The sequence below is a fragment of the Vigna radiata genome, chromosome 7 (assembly GCF_000741045.1).
Source record: "Vigna radiata var. radiata cultivar VC1973A chromosome 7, Vradiata_ver6, whole genome shotgun sequence".
Classification (NCBI taxonomy): Eukaryota; Viridiplantae; Streptophyta; class Magnoliopsida; order Fabales; family Fabaceae; genus Vigna; species Vigna radiata.
Window position 1 is genome coordinate 32,107,080 of NC_028357.1, and position 17,801 is coordinate 32,124,880.

Genomic DNA, 17,801 nt, shown 5'->3' on the forward strand with positions numbered 1-17,801 from the left:
AACACAGTTAATGGCATCATCGTGGAGAGAAATAGCGGACCCAAGGTTTCGTGATCTGGTGATCTTCATTCATCAGCGTCCCCGTGGCCACTAGGGTGGTGCATCGCACTAGGTAATGATTTATGCTTCTGCTTTGCAAGTGGATGGCAACGTTTTGGTGGTTCGCAGAGGTTGAGTGTTTTGGCTTTTGTTCTTCTCTATGGGTTTGCGAATTCGAGGTGGTCTTAACTTCGCGTTTGGGATCTCGTGGAGGTCGCTGATCGTCTCCACTGGCAGTTCGTCGATGATGATGTCGAAGTCCGTGACCGGTAGCGCCATCAGAATCTGATCCTCTATTTTGTCTAATTTTCTTTTTATTGGGGATATTCATCAAGATTTAGAAAAGATTAGCATGAAATTATGTAGAATTAAAATTTTATATATTAGTGTTAATAAATATTATATTTTTTATTTTGATGGCAAAAGGAAGGTTATGTGATTTTAGTTTTTATTTTAATTTATTAAATGTGATTTAAATGCCATAATAATGCAAAAGAGGAATAAAAATCCTACAATTATGAAATTATTAATATAGAAGAGAGGGAGAGAAAGTTAGGCCCTGACACATTCATCTCGAAGTAGCTGAGGTGGGGTGCCCTAATATTTTCTAAAAAAAATGTTTTTGCCACGTTTGATAACATTTAACGTTGTTCATATCAATTTAACGGACATGACTCCATTAAAATAATTTTAATAACATAGGAGGGACTCAATGTCTACACTTTTAAAACCGAGTACTGAAGTGAAAATAACATCTTAACATAGGGACCAAATAAACATTTAAGCCTTTTCTTTAATGTACCGTTATATCTTTTTTCAACATGATTGAGGTATATTAAGTGGAGGAGTCTATGCAAAAATACTCTGATGCTTAAATTAGAAACTTGTTACAAAAATGGAAATATAACAATAAAATGATTCTAGTTACTTACCTCGTGAATAATGATTATATAGTACTTGGACTGATCCTGTTTATTGGGCATATGATTCTTAGGATTACCTTATTTTAGGATTTTCTAATGTGTTGGGTTATCTTTAATTCTTTTGTGATATATGTCATTTTGCTTATGTAGACTCATACTACAAAAGTGACATATATGTCCTTGACTTCACCAGTACCAAAAGAAACTTTGACTTTTTATCTTTAACTTTCAAAAAAAATACAGACATTACATCGGGAGACGTTAATTGACATCGAAACACAAAAATGACGTAATTGACATATGTAATTGGCATTTTCATACGTTAATTGATGTCAAAATAGACATTTTCAAACATTAATTAACATCATAAATTGAAATATTCAGATATTAATTAATGTGAGAAATTGGTCAATTCCAAAGTCAAATGAGTCAAATGACGTCTCAAAGTGCACACGTCCCTCCTTTATTTTTTTAATAAGTTTTTGTTTTTACTATTTACTATTTTACCAAATCTGAAAAGCATAAAACCAACAAATGTAGCCCAGTTTTGACATTTCATATATCCAAAACTCATTTTCAAATTTGTATGAACTAATCAAAACTATAAACTAAAGTTATCACAAGTAAAAACCTGAAAAACCATCATATTTGTATGCACCATCACCTATAGAATGAAGAAAGAGTTGTCATTCTATGAATCCTTACTATGTATGTTAATGTTGGTGTTACGGTAGTATTAAGTTGAAAATTTTTAGGCAAAACTACAAATCATTATCATAAAGTTTTTCTAGCAAAAATTGAAAATTTTCCAATGACACATAACTACCAAGTCTCTCGTACATCCAAGAGACCCCTATTGGGTTGTGGTGATAACTTTAAATAAACTCTTTATTTTTCTAGTACTTTAATACTTTTTTTGCTACTATCTTCTTCATATTACTCGACGTGGGGCTTTGGTGAACACAACAAAGAACCAATTTATCTTCATTAAAAGTATTACATGCTCTACAACAAACATCTAACATGTTACTAACATATTTGCTTGAATTTCTTTTGGCACTAGTGATTTGCAAGGAGTCATTGGCGACAACAATATTTTCTCGTCATCAACCCTTATTGCCTTGTATATTAATTATCGACAACTTCCACATCATTGTTGTTGATAACTCATTGATACTCAAGGAGAATTCATCACCAACACCACCTTAGATAAGCCAAACTCAATCACACATACACTAATGAAGTTATTGCACAAAAATAATGATAAAGGCTAATCTCTCTCTCCAAAGATGCAACACGTAAAGTTGGTTATGGTCAACATGCCTAACTGCTCCTCTTCCATACCACTATTGGGAATCACAAAATAGTAAAATAATCTATTCAAGTGGAAGCACACACAAATAAGAGCAAAAATTTAAAAGCACGCATACTCTTCTCATGCAATTTTTTATGGACAAAACTACAAATCCTTTTTGCACAATTTTTTTAACAAAAATTACAAACCTTGCAATGACACACAATTATCCAAATACCTCGTGCACTCAAGAGATTTATTGGGTTATGGTTACAACTCAAAAAACATCTATTTATTTTTATAGTACTTTTTGTTGTTGTTTTCTTCTTCATATCACTCCTTGTGGGACTTTGGTGAATCAATAAATTTGACATTCTTCATTATATTTCTTCTTTTACCATCTTGTTATCTTCTTTGCCTATTGTGGATTTCATGATAATGACATTATATCTTTGATGAAAGTTAGAATGTGGATCTTCACATACTTTTTCGACTTGGGCATCAAACTTCGTTAAAAGATATTTATCTTTTCATTTTGATCATTTTTTTTACATCCATTTTATTTAAAGTCAATCCCTCTCTCATCAAATCCAAAGTAAAGCATTTGTCTTTAATGTGAACTTTGAATACTTCTAAGTTATTATTAGTATATTTGATCACACAATGTTTTCAAAAGAAACCTCATAACCTTCTTTTAATATTTGAACAATATTTAACAAATTTTAAGTAATATTAGGAACATATAAGACATAAAAAATTAATTTGATGCCTAAATAAGTTTTAACAACAATTCTTCTTGTACCTTTTACAACAAATTATTCTTTATTTTCAATTTTTACTTTGGAAATATTTATGTGTTGAGTTATTTGAAAAGTGCTTCATTGTGAGTTATATGATTTGTACAGTCACTGTCTTTAATCAAACCTTTTGTAGATTTGTTGATTGTAACGTATTGTGAGAAGTACTTCATCATTCATCCTTTACAATCTTAATATTTTTTAGGATTTTGAGTTTGCATATTTTTTTCCAACAAAACAGTTAATGATTTATATTTCTCTCATGCTGTCACTAGAATTTTCTCAATGAGTTTTGAATTTAAAAACTTTTTTTTCAACAATTTTATCTTGATAACAATACCTAAAAATTTGTTTAAATATATGAAATATATAAGAGATACATTATATAAAAGTCTTATTATTTTATTTTATTAATGTATTTTATATATAGATAGCAAAATGTAATAAAAAGTCAAATATTTGAAATATATCAAGTTTCTCTGTTCTCATGTTTTATTGTTTGAGATTGCACGATGACACATTCCTACATTTTCCATAAAAGAACTTGGATGTAATGTCATTGCATCTCCATTTTCTCAGTTTCATAAGATTTGATATTTGAGCACCTGAATACTTTCCCAGAAGCTAAAATAGTAGCGACTAAAATTCTTTAATTCTTTAAAAGAGATGAACTATTATAGAAAAATGGTTCGGCCACAAAAACCAAGCATGGATAAGAATTTCTCCTTGTAGTAAAATACAAACCGCCCAAATGATCAGTAATCAATCACGAATACAAATACCGAATTACATCTGAACCAGTCATAAGGGGTTTTCTCTGTATGTGTCAAAAGTTTTATTCAATCTACAGAATAATACTCAAGGAAAATTTACTGTTAAACCGAGTTCTTGATACAAGTTAAGACAATGGAGTTCAAGTTTTGGTTGAAAATATCAAAGGAGTATTCATTCTCACTCATCAATTGGCCTGAGAAGAAGCAGTGGAGGTGTCAAAAGATTTCTTTCTGACTAAGAGGCAAGTGATTCTTGAAGGATTGGAATGAGTGTTATCAAGACAACAGACTAAGAAATCAGGCCTGTGAAGGCCAAGGCAAAACCTGTCCTTTCCCAGCACCAATGCAGAGGCATCAAGCAGAACATGCCAGTAGTTCCTATGAGCCTCTGAAACCCAGTGATTAGTCCCATTCACATCTGCTTCATATGCAAATAAGCCTTTCAGGCTAACCTTACACTTCCTTCTAAAATTTTGGCTAAGCTGTGACCCTCTTATCCTCAAGTCCAGCCAAGTTTTGGGTGCCAGAATCACCTTGGATTCCTTAAAAGAAGCAAATTCCCTGATATAGTCTTCCTCTTCCCTAAGAATTGTCATGTAGTAGTTTCCTCTCACAAAAGGGTAGCTCTCCCCTACCAACATCATTGCATCCTTGTAACTTGGAGTAAAGAGAACCAGGTACTCTTCATCAGGCAACCCACAATGCTTCAAAACCTTGTTTTGGGCTTGGATTTCTGGGATTGAGATGAAACTTCCTGGAAAGGAGGATTTTTTGGTGAGAATATCAAGTAATCTTGATGGCTCCAACTGGGTCCTATCCATTTCAGGGAGATTACTACCAAACAAAGGTTCTCTAAAGGTCCCTCTTGGTGACTTTTTCCTGTCATCTGACATGGATTCTGAAGGCTCCTCATTGATAATAAAGCTAGACAAGTCTATGCCATTCCCATCCCCTTCAATTAGGCCAGCATATTCAGGGTACTTTGCCAACACATACTGCTCAACATATTCCATTTCTTTCTGTGTTATTGGACCTGACCATCTAATGTCAATATCACGGATCGTTGATATGGCTTCTGCTATGATATGAGGAGGAATCACCACATGTGGTTTCTGTTTTGGTACAAATTATGCTCACTGGTTAATTTTCCATGGAATATATAGCATCATATATGTCTGTACCAGAAACAACTAAAGTGAGAGTTTGCTACTTACCTTTATAACCAAACTGTTTGACTTGGGATTCTCTGCTATTAATTTGTGTATAGGTCCTACAAAAACATTCTGAATGTCCTTGGCTTCATCTTCTGCCATTTCCTTATAAGTTACCTGACATAAGGTATATGATTATTCAAGCTTTTGCAATTGAAATAAAATCAACAACAAACATCTTTACCCCAGATCCTCCATGATCCTCCCTGTTTGTTCCCATGGCAATATTTTACTCCAGTCTTCACTCCTTAAAGAAGCAAAAGGTAGTAGTTATTTTTCAGTATGCAAATACCACTTTAGTTTCTTCCCCTAATTGAAAACATGTTTAAGGGTAGTGAGTAGCGAGTCCTAATTAGAATTGAGATACCATGGACAAAAAAGAAGGCACCTTCAAAATGAAGAATAAGGGAAAAAAATATGAAGAAAAAAGCGTATTTGAAAGGAGGACCTGGTCCAGCGAAACTCACTAATATGAGATTTCTTGTTGAAGATGTGAATCTAATGATAAAATATTAAAGAAAGTAAAAGAAAATGATTAAGCCGACAAGGACAATAGCAACCCTCTAGGATAGTAGGTGATGATGAAGTGGTGGTGGCATCTCCTATTGCTGTAAGCATGGATTGCAAAGGATTCTCCGTTATAATACTTTTTTATTATGGCTTTCATTAAAATTTCAACCTCGCTTTGATTCTTAGCTCCATCAATTGAGGTAAAGAACACGTTATGAGTGAGAGTTTTTAGGTGAGGCTTTCCAATGGCAACAGCATCACCATCGGTGTTTATTGGTAGAGCAGCGTCACAATGGGAATTTTATATTTTGGGTGGAAAATGACCATTTCATAGACGGATAATTGTAAGTAATTTTGAACAGTAATGACACGTAAATGATATCAAAGCTTGTAAGGTTCAGAGAATCATTTTTGGGGAAAATTTTCCAGAAGATCATCTATTCCTAAATTACTTTAGACTAAACACGTTTAAAGTTTTTATGAATTAGGTTACCGAAAAACAAATGCATTTGTTGATATGAATAGCGAAATTAATTTCCTTAAGTTATTCTTCAACCGTATAGTCTCATACTTATAGAGTCTCTACATCCCTCTCATTCAAGTGTATCTTCGATTCTTTTATGGGCCCTTTCCACTAGAAGCTTGTCAAGAACAGCTCCTTATCCGTGTCTCTTGCACTGATGATGACTCCCCATCCTTTTCAATATCCGGATGTCACATGAAAATAAAAAATGTCACATGAAAATAAAAAAAATGTTGTCAAAAATATTATTGTTATGTGTGATTCCAAGGAAACTGTGTCAACGAATCTTTTTGCTAAGCATTATATCAGAGTTACTCTTATAATTTTCCTTAATTACTGCCAAAATTGGTTAACTGTTAAATACTTGAAAGAGACTCTTTAGTGACTTTCTGGTAGACATTAAGATGAAATCCCGGCAAAAAACCTGAACGAAATTGAGTGGGAAAGAAATTTGGTCTGCAACTACAAGCACAACGAGATCAAATTCAACATAAAAGTAAGATTCTAGAGATTATGGTTAACAGTAAAACCATTATCGCTTTTTCAACGGTTGATTCTTGAGATGAAACTAACACCTTTGAAAATTGTGCTACTCTGTCTTCATGCTTTTCTAGGAATGAAAGAGCCATTTGACGAGTTGCAAGAAAAAAACGAAAGAAAATCATATGAAAATGTGTTGTTGGCCAATAAGACAATTTTTGAAAGAGAAATCTCAAATTTCTATTTGCATTTAATAATACCTCTCCTGTGTCCATCTAAACCTTATAATATTGCTTTCACATTAAATTGAAGATTTTTTTATGTGAGTATATTATAATGTATTTGGAAACATGTAAGAAACTACTCAACGGTATTTAACTAATATATGTTTTTGTGAACATGCCTTCAATAAACTTTAATCATTAACATAGTCGAATTCAATAAAAAAAGAGGGCTATAACAATGTAGTTTTGATTTTTTTTTTTACACTTTTTTTTTTTTTAATTTCATTAAGACTACCATTATTTCATTTGATGAGTTTGACTAAATCATTTCATTTTTCCTCCTCCAAATAAAAATATCATTTTGTTAATGATTATAAATTTTGTTCTCAACCTACCAAACAGATACTTAAGTAAAAGCAAGCATTTGTTGCTTCTCACGAAACAATGTTTTAATATTAAAGTCATATATCTTCAAAAAATAAAGAGATTTTGACACCTTTATTTTGTATATAATTTACTTTATAGAAAATTATAATAATATGACAATATAAATGTTTAAATTAACAAGGTAATTTTAAATACTATATTATTATACTATTATAATAAGGTTACCAAATTATATCAAAAAATAAAGAGTGTCAAAAATATCATTTTTCATCTTCAAACATGCTATTATTTAATATGTAGATTCAAATAATTTTGTTGAACAGAGTTGGTTGAGTCTTACATTTCAACCAACTTATATAATTTGACCTATTAACTAAATGTGGGTTGGATTGAATTAGTATTGTTTCTAAACTCTTTAATCTATCAATTATTTTTTTTTTAATTTTGTTTTCTTATACTACATTTAATATTTATGTCATTCATGATTTCTCTTAAACATTTACTAGTTTTATAATTTTTTCTATTTTCTTACATCTTATTATAATTTAGAAAAACGTCAAGACAAGTAAAATTATTAAATACCCTTTTATAAAAAAATAAGTTAGTAGGGTTTAGGGTTATGATTTTGTGATATGAAAAAAAAAAACACTTGTATAATATTCAATTTGAAAATTGAAAGGGAAAATTATTAAAGTATTCCTGGTCTCGCGCTAAATGTTGCACGCACAATCCACAAAGAACGCTATTTTTCTTTTCCGGCAAAGTAATATGTTATTGTCAATTCACTCACTTCAGAATATACCAACGATAATCTTTCTAAATTATTAAGAAAACATAAAAATTTCAACCCCAATATATAAATATTTATGATCTTTATTAAGTCAGACAGAGGTGATTTGGCCGTTTATAGATGCCAACTCCTATGTTTAATATAAGACATAAACAAAAAACAAGTGAGTGAATTATTGTGTGTAAGTGCATAATTCAATGAATCAACTTTTTACTTTTCTTTTTTTGAAAAATCTAATAATAGGAAGAATCTTGAATATAAAGTTCATTGTATCGAAAATCTTAATAAGAAACTGCACAAGTTGAGCATTAAGTTTGTAAGTGAAAAATCTAAAATCAGAAAGAGAAGTGTAAATAGGAATGAATCATTGCTTCCCATCACAAACCTCAAATCATTTCATATGAAATGAGAAAAACTTGTTAGTCATAAGTTCTGAAATTTCGACAGAGACCCCTCACCAACCCGCTAGCCATCTTAAAGCTTACTCAAGATCACCAAACAAGCATCCAAAAAGAAAACATTACCACAAACCAAACTTAAAGGACGCATGTCAGCACCCTAACAAATGATTGAAATGAACTTTCTTTCTAAATGAGACATGTAGCTAAATTTCTAGAGCTTAATGCTTAACCTGCAACCACAACAATTAGGTAGCTAACAGCAGCTGGATGAAAAGAAAGAGGACACTTATAACAGAAGCAAAGCCATCCCTTCCTCCCTACTCAACAAGATGAAAAGGACCACCATGAACAGTTATTATCACCAAAATCTCATAACACTATGAGAAGGATGTAATGTAACAGCAGTTTTTTCATAGGAGAGAGAGTAAAGGAGCATCCAGAAAAATTAAGATGCCCCCTGATGTACTTCATTTTCGTCCTCTCCTATCACCTCTAGTTCAATTTTCTCCTTCACTCACATCTCGAGCACAAGAAAATCATATTTTCTGTGTTCACAAATACTGGCAAGGAAGGAAAGGGATGACTCTCACCAAAAAGAAACTCATCCCCATCCTTGTTTTGATCCTTTCAATCATATCAATCCTCAGACTTCTGAGCCTCAATGTCAAGACTTCACCCTTTTCAACTGGGATATCTGCTTTGTTTCCAGCTCCTCAACACAATTGTTCTTCTTCACCTTTGTCCACCACCTGTAACAAAATTGCATCACATACTCCCAACCCCACGACCACCCTGACTGAGAAAGAATTCAGAGTTCTTTCAGATCTCGTTGCTCTTAAATCCCCATGCAACCTTCTTATATTTGGATTTCAACCCCAGTACCTCACCCTCTCAAACATGAATGCTGCTGGTAGCACCATCTTTCTTGATGATGACCCTGATAAAATAAGCAAGGTAAGATTAAACTCCAACAACACTCAAATATACAGATTTGAGTATAACATGCCAACAAAAGCAGGTTACAAACTGCTCAAGCACGCAAGGCAGAACCCGGCTGCATGTGTACCAAATCCTAGACTCCTTCAAAAATCAAAATGCAAGCTTGCATTGAAAAACTTACCATTAGAGGTGTATGAAAAGAACTGGGATGTCATAGTGGTAGATGGACCCAATGGGGATTCACCAGAATCACCAGGCAGAATGGGGTCCATTTACACTACTAGTGTACTCGCAAGAGCAGGGAATACTTCAGATGTAATAGTACATGATGTAGATCGTATCATAGAGAAATGGTTTTCATGGGAGTTCTTGTGTGATGAGAATTTGTTGTATTCTAAAGGGAAGTTATGGCATTTCAGAATCAGAGGTCTCTCAAATTCCACAAGATTCTGCCCTGTTGAGGCAGGGATATAGTACTCAATTTTTATTTTTTATTTTTTGTTTTCTGTTACATATATGATATACAAAACTCACTAATCTATTAACATTTTTCACCCTAAAAGTACCACTGGATAAACTATGTTTCAATTTCAACTCCCTGACTATCTATCATAAACATATACAATTAGTGGCTCAAATGATAATAAATGTGAGGCAGATACAGGTTATCTTAATAAACTTTCAAGTAACTGAAGGTAATTTTCAGTATTTTGCATACCACGATGGACCATGTTGCCCTGGGGAAAGCAGAAACATGTTGCAAATCAATCCCATCTAAGATTCTCAACAGAATCCCACGTTGAAAATCATGCTGGTTGACATAAACTCGAAACGATGAGTCACTGAAAAAATAAATTGTGCTGATCAACCATATGAAAGTTTCTAACAGCCAAAAAAATTGGAAGGATTCTGCAACTAACGGGCAACACAAGGATCATAAGATAGAAAATCCATGATGCATACAGAGTCGTCACCATCACACTCAACCTTTTCTAAGCATAAATGCCATGTTGCCGCTGAATGCATAATTTTGAACCGTTAGTACCTTTCTGAAAGCTTTATATTGCTACAGGAATGGAAGCAAAAACAAAAAAAAAAAAAGAGATAAGGGAAGAGGGATAATTGATGACGAAAAACTGTGAGAGTAATTTCACAGAATTAGTTTTAAAAACCTTACAGTCAAAATCAAACCCACAACTGGATCTGTCGTTTGAACTCGTTGATAGGGATTTCCTAGACCTTGCTGATCTTGATTTTCTTGAAGAATTAGGTTTTCACTTCTACTCTCAAAGTAGTCGTGTGATTCCCAGCAACTAAAACTCATGCGTTTAGCAACGAAGGAGACATAATAACATATACCTCCAACTCTAATTACTCCTCTAATCACAAGCTAATCTACACTAATAGTCACAGATACTTTAACCAAATAATAATGGAGTAGGCAAATTGAATCACCCTAATCCTATTCTGCCCGTTTATAATTAAATCTAAATATCATTAATCACTTGCTATGCAATATATTCACAATTAAAGATAAAGCTGAATAACCGTAACTGTGTTAGCATTCTACCATCTCAGATTTGATAGACATAATAGAAGAAAACAGAAAACATCAAAGGAAGTAAAAACAGATAGAAAAGTACAAACATACATTTCAAGAAGAAAACTACAATCCTTGATCATGAAAGACGTGCAATTAGATACCTAAAATTTAGGCAAAACTTAAAATCCATTGATCTTGCAGCCAGACCAATCATACAGGTGACATAACATAAAAAATTAACAAAAAGACAGAGGAAAAGGACCGTATGAAGTAACCCACCAAGGAGTGCAGAAACTCGTGTATTCATATTTTGATGATTAACAGATATATACCTTCCCACTATCACAAACACAAACAAAAAAAGACAAAGGAACTCACGGCTTTATTAGTGGGAGTAAGTGGTAAACCTCCTTTATCGCCTTTGCCACCATCGAGAGAATGACTTCCATTGTCAATTGAAAACACACTGAACATAACTGCCAGTTCAAGAATCTTCCATTGTTACCGGATATCTATATTCATACAAAATTTAACCTTACAAGATCTCTTATGGAACTCTTAACAACCCTATGCAAGAAAAATAGAAAAAAATATATATGAAACAAGATTACCTGGATAAATTTCAGCTGAAACCATTAAGAAAGGAATTATTGATAGTCTTCAATGTAAGTTGATTAATCTATGATCTTGATTCCATGTCTATTATAGAAAAACTCCAATAAAATGTTTCTTAGAATGCAAAACTCAAAATATTTTGAAAGATTTCATATATGTTAAACTTTTAGTTAATTTATATTTACAAGAATATGAAACCTATTAAGATTACATTTTAACCTGTTAAAATAGCAGAATTTCATTCTTTAAAATTCAAGTGATTTTAATAAACTACAGTAAAGATTTAAACGATTAAATGTTTTAGCCCTTAAAATCAGCATAATAAAAAACATTTTAGTTGATTAAAATCTTTAATCAGCTAAAATTAACTTAACCATTTCCTCCTAAAAAAGTAAACCTTATTTCAAATACCTTCAAATTAGAAATTTGTATGAAGAAGTCTAGACCGAAATTCTTCATTCTCTTTCTAAGTGAATGAAGGAAGAAGTCAAGGTGGAAATACAAAACCAATAAAAATTAACACGAGGATGCAAAGTAAATTAAGGAACGGTATTAAATGTTTTTAATAAAGAAAAAAACATAAATAAAAAATAACCATTTTCCAAGTTATTTTCTACTATTTAGATTTTTGTTAATTAAAAATATGTTTAGTCAACTAAATGCATTAGAAAAATTAAAAGAGAAGTTAATATGTCATTTTTAGTTAATTAAAATCTAGGAAGTTAATTAAAACAATGCGAAAATATTTTAGTTGGCTTCCGAGTTCATGTTAGCTAATTCAAATAGTTTTTAGTCAACTAAAATCACTAAAGCCTCCTTTTTAAATTATTAAAATTTTAAACATGATCATACAAGGCAAGAAAATGAATTACTAAAATTAGGATTATATATATTTTTAATTTATAAACTTTGATATAAAAATCACAATTTGTCTTTATCTCAAATTTAGTCAAAACTAATAAGTTTATATGAGACCAGTCTACTATGTCCCATTGAAAAAAATAAGTAACATGGTGACAAAAAAAAATATACCATGAAGATTTAATTAATTTATTCAAAATCTTCATGTAATATGAGAAGATAAATCTCAAATCAAACAAATATTACTTTAATGCTTGCTTTTCTTATTATAAAAGGATCATAATGCTTTCTTTGTAAAAGATACCAAAATAACTTCTTTTTTTACCACTTTAGTGTATGAAGAAAACTTAAGATGGAAAATGATTTTTCCTTCAAGATTGTTTCAGTAGTTGATTTCTTTTTTCCAAAAGGGAATATTATTGTTTCTCCTTATAGTTACATTATTATTTATTGATAGTGCATTTCGATATTGAATTAAATAAAATAGATGTAAAAAATTATTTCTCAATGTACACAATTTATACGGTGTAATTAGAAAAATTTGCTTCAAAATATTCAAAGAATTTGGCTTGAAAACTTTTATATGTTATTACATTATGTGATTTGAGGTGAATTATTGTATTGGGTATACAGAAAGGTTTTAAGAAAACATGATGACATTAAAAATTGTAGACATGATACTGTTATCATGACAACAAGAGTGATGCATGTGGTGTGCATAATGTGTAGCATGATCCGGAAATCATACTTAAGACCTTTATTTATAATAGTTGTAATGGATTTTTACTTTTCGTCGGTAATGACGATCCAATCACACCTTAATCTTTATTAAGGATTTTAATGAGCTATTATTATTTATAATCTAACTACACGGTCTGACAGATAGTCGGCCTGGCTGGTCGATCAGGATAGTCGGGTTGACTTGATGNATGGTCGGTCTGACTGGTCGATCAGGATAGTCGGGTTGACTTGATGGATGGTCGGTCTGACTGGTCGATCAGGATAGTCGGGTTGACTTGATGGATGGTCGGTCTGACTGGTGTTCAGGATATCGTACGGTACATAGGTGACTGTATATTTATGAATGAGTAATGTTTGTAAGAAAGTTGATTAACAATAACTAGTATTAACTTTTTCATTCATGAAATGAATACAATGGAATTATGGCGGCTGAACTTAAAATGTGAGCCACCGAATTAAAGATTGGACTGATGAAGGAATTATGAAATTGAGATGATATAGATAGTATGTAGGTGATATCAGATAATGAATGGGGGAAAAGTATAGTATATAATTAGAGGTAAGATTTATAGGGCAAAGTGAAGGTGATGCTTTAAGTTGTTTCTCATGTTCTTCTGCCTCATGCTCTTATTGTGTATGATGAATAATAATATAAGAAAATGAAGAAAGAATAGATTTGTACGTGGCCGTAAGAAGAAGTTGAGTTGATCTCTTTCCTGATGAATTTGGTAATTAAGCATCTAAAGAGCAGAAACTGGGAAAGTCCAATAATGGAATTAAAGGGTGCTCCACAATAACCTCACATGGTGTGACTCTACAAGAGTTTTAGTTTAGCAGGATCAGAACTTTCCTATACTTTCCAAAACTAGCTTCCTTTTTTACCTGATTGGTTAAATGATTGATTCAACAATCTTGCTCATTCCATTCCATATTTTCCTTTTCTTCTTCCTGCCTAGATAGACATGGAAAACGGTTCCCTCATTTTTGGAAATATTTCTCCTTTATGTCAGGAACAACTTTATATCAACTTTGCTCAACCTCAATCTTCACATGACAACATCAACATTTCACTATATATTTTTTTTATTATAATTATTATGGCTTCCTCTCCTCTTGAAAGTAATTGACAAGCTTGGATTGTAGCAGATTTAATTGCTATATAACCTAACAAGTACCTAGGTAGCTAGATTTTTTGAACTTCCTAGCTAGTATAGTTAAAGTAGTTCTCAATAATTAAAGCAAAAATTAATAGTTGCTTGAACTAAAATGTCATATTGCCATAGAAATGCATAGTTATAATGATTAATTACGGGTTTCCTTTATCTCCCTTTACTATATATTTGGAGGTGGATGAATCTGAGTAGTGTATGGAAATTCACTAATAATAAGTACGGGTGTTGTGTACTGTGCACTGCATATCCCTGCAATGCCGATGTAGATTTGGTTGTCCCAGATATTAACAATGAAATAATAAAAGGAGATATCTTCTGTGTATGATGGTTCATGCATGTGTAACCATCGTCTATATGCACACATAATTTTCCCCAATCCAAGCAAAACAGTATCGCTTGACAATTATATGCGGACAACCTGAAAAGACAAATGTTAAGGTTTTGTCATGATGACTAGTTTGATGGATCGGAAAACATGTCCTACATCTTTACCGTGCTATCGACTTTCTGAACGAAATTGATTGATTGTTCTAGCATTTCTATGATTGTAACCAAATAAAATATATAAGACAATGCAACTGTGATTCAGCTGGACATATGTCGGAGTACGGTTTGATCTTCATTCATGACCGACCTCATCAATGTTTTATCTAAGTTTGGATTCAAAAATTATGCATTATTGTTTTTCTGTGGTTCATATTGTAGTTTTTGCCCCGTTCCAAAGTTCAAAAACAACCTAGAATCACCCAACTTTTCCTCCTCGACAACGAGACTATATATGATTATTTTGTTTCAGAAATACCGTTTTGATTATATATCCCATCATTTTCCGATGATTTTCAATTTTCAAAGGAAATATATATATATATATATATATATATATATATATATATATATATATATATATATATATATATATATATATATATATATATATATACTCATCCTAAAAACTTGCTGCAAACAAACTTCTGATTTTGATGATAATAACCTACGGGTGATACTCATCCTAAAATATGGAATTAAACACATCCAGAAAAGAAGCTGAACAATTAAGGTCGTGACATAATCACGTTTTGTACATATTGCATAATTTTTTGCACTCTCTTGTTTGAAAAATAAGTAATAGAAAAATTAGGATGTATGTTTAATCTTTTTATTATTTTGAAGGAAAAAATGACATAAAATAATAGGACATGAAAATAGAATATAAAAGGGACACGGAGGCAGTAACTTACTTTTGAAGCTTGTCGTGCAATAGTGGGTAACAAAGACCCGTAGTAGTTAGTAAGGCAATTCATGAACCCATAATATGTAGATTATTACTGAATAAAATAAAATGATATTGGGAATAAATGGAAGACTAGATACAAATTTGACTTATGAGGATTGCGACTTCATGCCTTCCCTAACGTTTCTCAAACGTACTTTTCGCAAAGTCTATGATTTGCGCCCACTGGATACTTTTTCAGTTCATAATAGAATCAAAGTGGCTACTGTATTATTGTGTCACACCCTTGACCCTTTTCACTGTACGTATCTGAGTGTTATATTATTTAGATCAGAGGTTGCTTGAGAATCGCAGACTACGATAATTGACTCTCTTGCTTTATTACTTGCACTCGAGAATTGGATTTCAGGATTATACAAAAAATTTCATAAATTCTTTCCTTACTTACTTTCCCTAATCTAAGACCCTTTTTTTTGGTACAGAAAAAAAAGGGGGTTGCCGACATATCAAGCTAATTCCAGTCTTGCAACATCTTCGAAAAGGAGGACTACTGTTCACTGTTCTGATTGATGCTTTTAGTCAGTAATCCGATCCAAAATAGACAGGGATAGTGGGTGATATGCAAAAGTTAAGAAGTTGAATACAAGTGGATACAGCTATCTAGTCTTTGTGATTGGTGGTATACTATGCTTTTTGTTCCGATTCATTTGTTCTATCGTCATCCAAGTTCCCAACTTGGGTCTTGTCTCACCAAGTTTATCACCACTCCGTTATTCGCGATCAGTTTCAGTACTGTATGTTTTTATATAATAATTAATAATTAAGCATATCGAAACACAGATATTAACATATATAGAATGTAGTTAATTTTGCTTGAAAGGGCAATAGCAATACAATAGTAACGCACTGGTGAGAATGGACAGCAATGTAATGATTTAGAGGGAAGATCGCCCTTCTTAGACATTAATATTACTTTTTGTGCATTCAATTAGGAGCAGAAACACACAAGTTGCGGTAATATATCTGGGTTGCTTGCAATCCTCGAAATGTGTAATAAGAGCAATAATTATATAACAGACGTTTATGAAAAGTTGAAAACTAAAGGTTCGGCACTGGTTACCACCACGCTGGTTCATTTCCTTTTAACTGAAAAGGGTAAAAGAAACAGATTTGCAGAAAATAATTTAAGGAAACAGGATTGGGTGCTCAGTCTTCAATCTCCGTCCTCTCACGGGACCTCACTCGCGTACGTAAGTATTAATTGTGCTGTCTGCTCACCGCCAAACACATGTATATGTATCTTGGAAATAAAAACATGGAATCAAATTAACGATTTACAGAGGAAACACACGCATGTAGTTAAGTGTTATTGTGAGCAAGGGAAAAACGGTTAATTCATTAAGGGAAGTGTTATTGTGGTTGGTTTGTTAGAGAAACAGAAAATGGAAACAGAGCCAAAAGAAAGCGATCATGGAAGGGAGTGGTATTTCTGGGATCAAGCGGGCCTGAACCTTTGCCTACAGGAATGGCAAGTGATCTCCATGCACGTCGAATCCACCTGTCTGGTCGCGCGTTCCTTGATCCTCTCAGCTCGCTCTACCTCCTCCCTCGCACGCTCCCACATTTGCCGCGCACGTGCGAACTCCGACTGCGCCATCTCCATCTCGCGCCGCGTCAGTTCCCGCATACGCTCCGCGTAAGCTTTCTCCAACGCCGCCAGCCGGATTTGCTCCGCGGCCTGCCACTTCAGCGCCTCCACGCCGTCGCACATCAGCATCGCCGCCGGCGGACGCACGCTGATCGACAGCTGCAGGTCCAGCGACGGGGCGCCGCCGCAGTCTGTGGTGGAGGAGGACACCGCCGAGCGCAGTCGGAGGAGAGAGGAATCGGAGCGCGACGGTGGGAGAAGGTCGAGTTCTCTGTTAACTTCGTCTTCCATTGGAGATGGAACGAGTTACGGTTACAAGGAAGAAGGAAACTGTTTTTGATCGTGTAGTGATGAAAGAACGAGTTAAGACTGAATTCCCGTAGCGGGAGCTATATATAAACAACTTCATCACTTTAAATTACCACTTCACCCTTCCCAATACTCAAAATTCTAAATCTTTCTATTTCTATTTTAGTATAACCAAAACGGTTATCATACAATAATTACATATTCATTTTAGAAGAATACTTCGTAACTTTTTTTTTTATAGGATGGATATAATTATCATTGAACATGTTAAGACTATTTCAATCATAAATCTATCTATATATTTAACATTAAAATTTAATATATTAATTAAATTAAAACTGTTTCACATTAATTAATTAATTATAACAGTAAAAAAATATCATGTATTAT

The 17,801-nt window shown here is 32.9% G+C and overlaps 3 protein-coding genes across 9 annotated transcripts; 1 reads left to right on the forward strand and 2 right to left on the reverse strand.

Moving 5' to 3' along the window:
• Window positions 1-3,744: 3,744 nt before the first annotated feature.
• Window positions 3,745-5,762, reverse strand: LOC106767519. Of its 7 annotated transcripts, XM_022783466.1 has the most exons (5): window positions 5,598-5,762; window positions 5,320-5,346; window positions 5,222-5,276; window positions 5,041-5,154; window positions 3,745-4,938 (listed from the first exon to the last, which is right to left on the reverse strand). In XM_022783466.1, exons 3-5 carry the CDS (start codon window positions 5,255-5,257, stop codon window positions 4,012-4,014), a joined length of 1,077 nt encoding a protein of 358 aa, XP_022639187.1. In that variant the 5' UTR covers window positions 5,258-5,276; window positions 5,320-5,346; window positions 5,598-5,762; the 3' UTR covers window positions 3,745-4,011. The 7 variants fall into 7 exon arrangements, with proteins under 7 accessions (XP_022639187.1, XP_014507917.1, XP_022639186.1 ...); XM_014652431.2 differs by lacking the exon at window positions 5,320-5,346 and having other exon boundaries at window positions 5,222-5,284; XM_022783465.1 differs by lacking the exons at window positions 5,320-5,346; window positions 5,598-5,762 and adding an exon at window positions 5,505-5,541 and having other exon boundaries at window positions 5,222-5,284.
• Window positions 5,763-8,802: 3,040 nt separating this feature from the next.
• Window positions 8,803-9,765, forward strand: LOC106766313 (glucuronoxylan 4-O-methyltransferase 2). The gene has a single exon (XM_014651049.1). It carries the CDS (start codon window positions 8,803-8,805, stop codon window positions 9,763-9,765), a length of 963 nt encoding a protein of 320 aa, XP_014506535.1.
• A 6,780-nt stretch (window positions 9,766-16,545) lies between these two features.
• LOC106767762 (protein SHOOT GRAVITROPISM 5) lies at window positions 16,546-17,476 on the reverse strand. The gene has a single exon (XM_014652713.2). It carries the CDS (start codon window positions 17,391-17,393, stop codon window positions 16,950-16,952), a length of 444 nt encoding a protein of 147 aa, XP_014508199.1. The 5' UTR covers window positions 17,394-17,476; the 3' UTR covers window positions 16,546-16,949.
• Window positions 17,477-17,801: the final 325 nt, after the last annotated feature.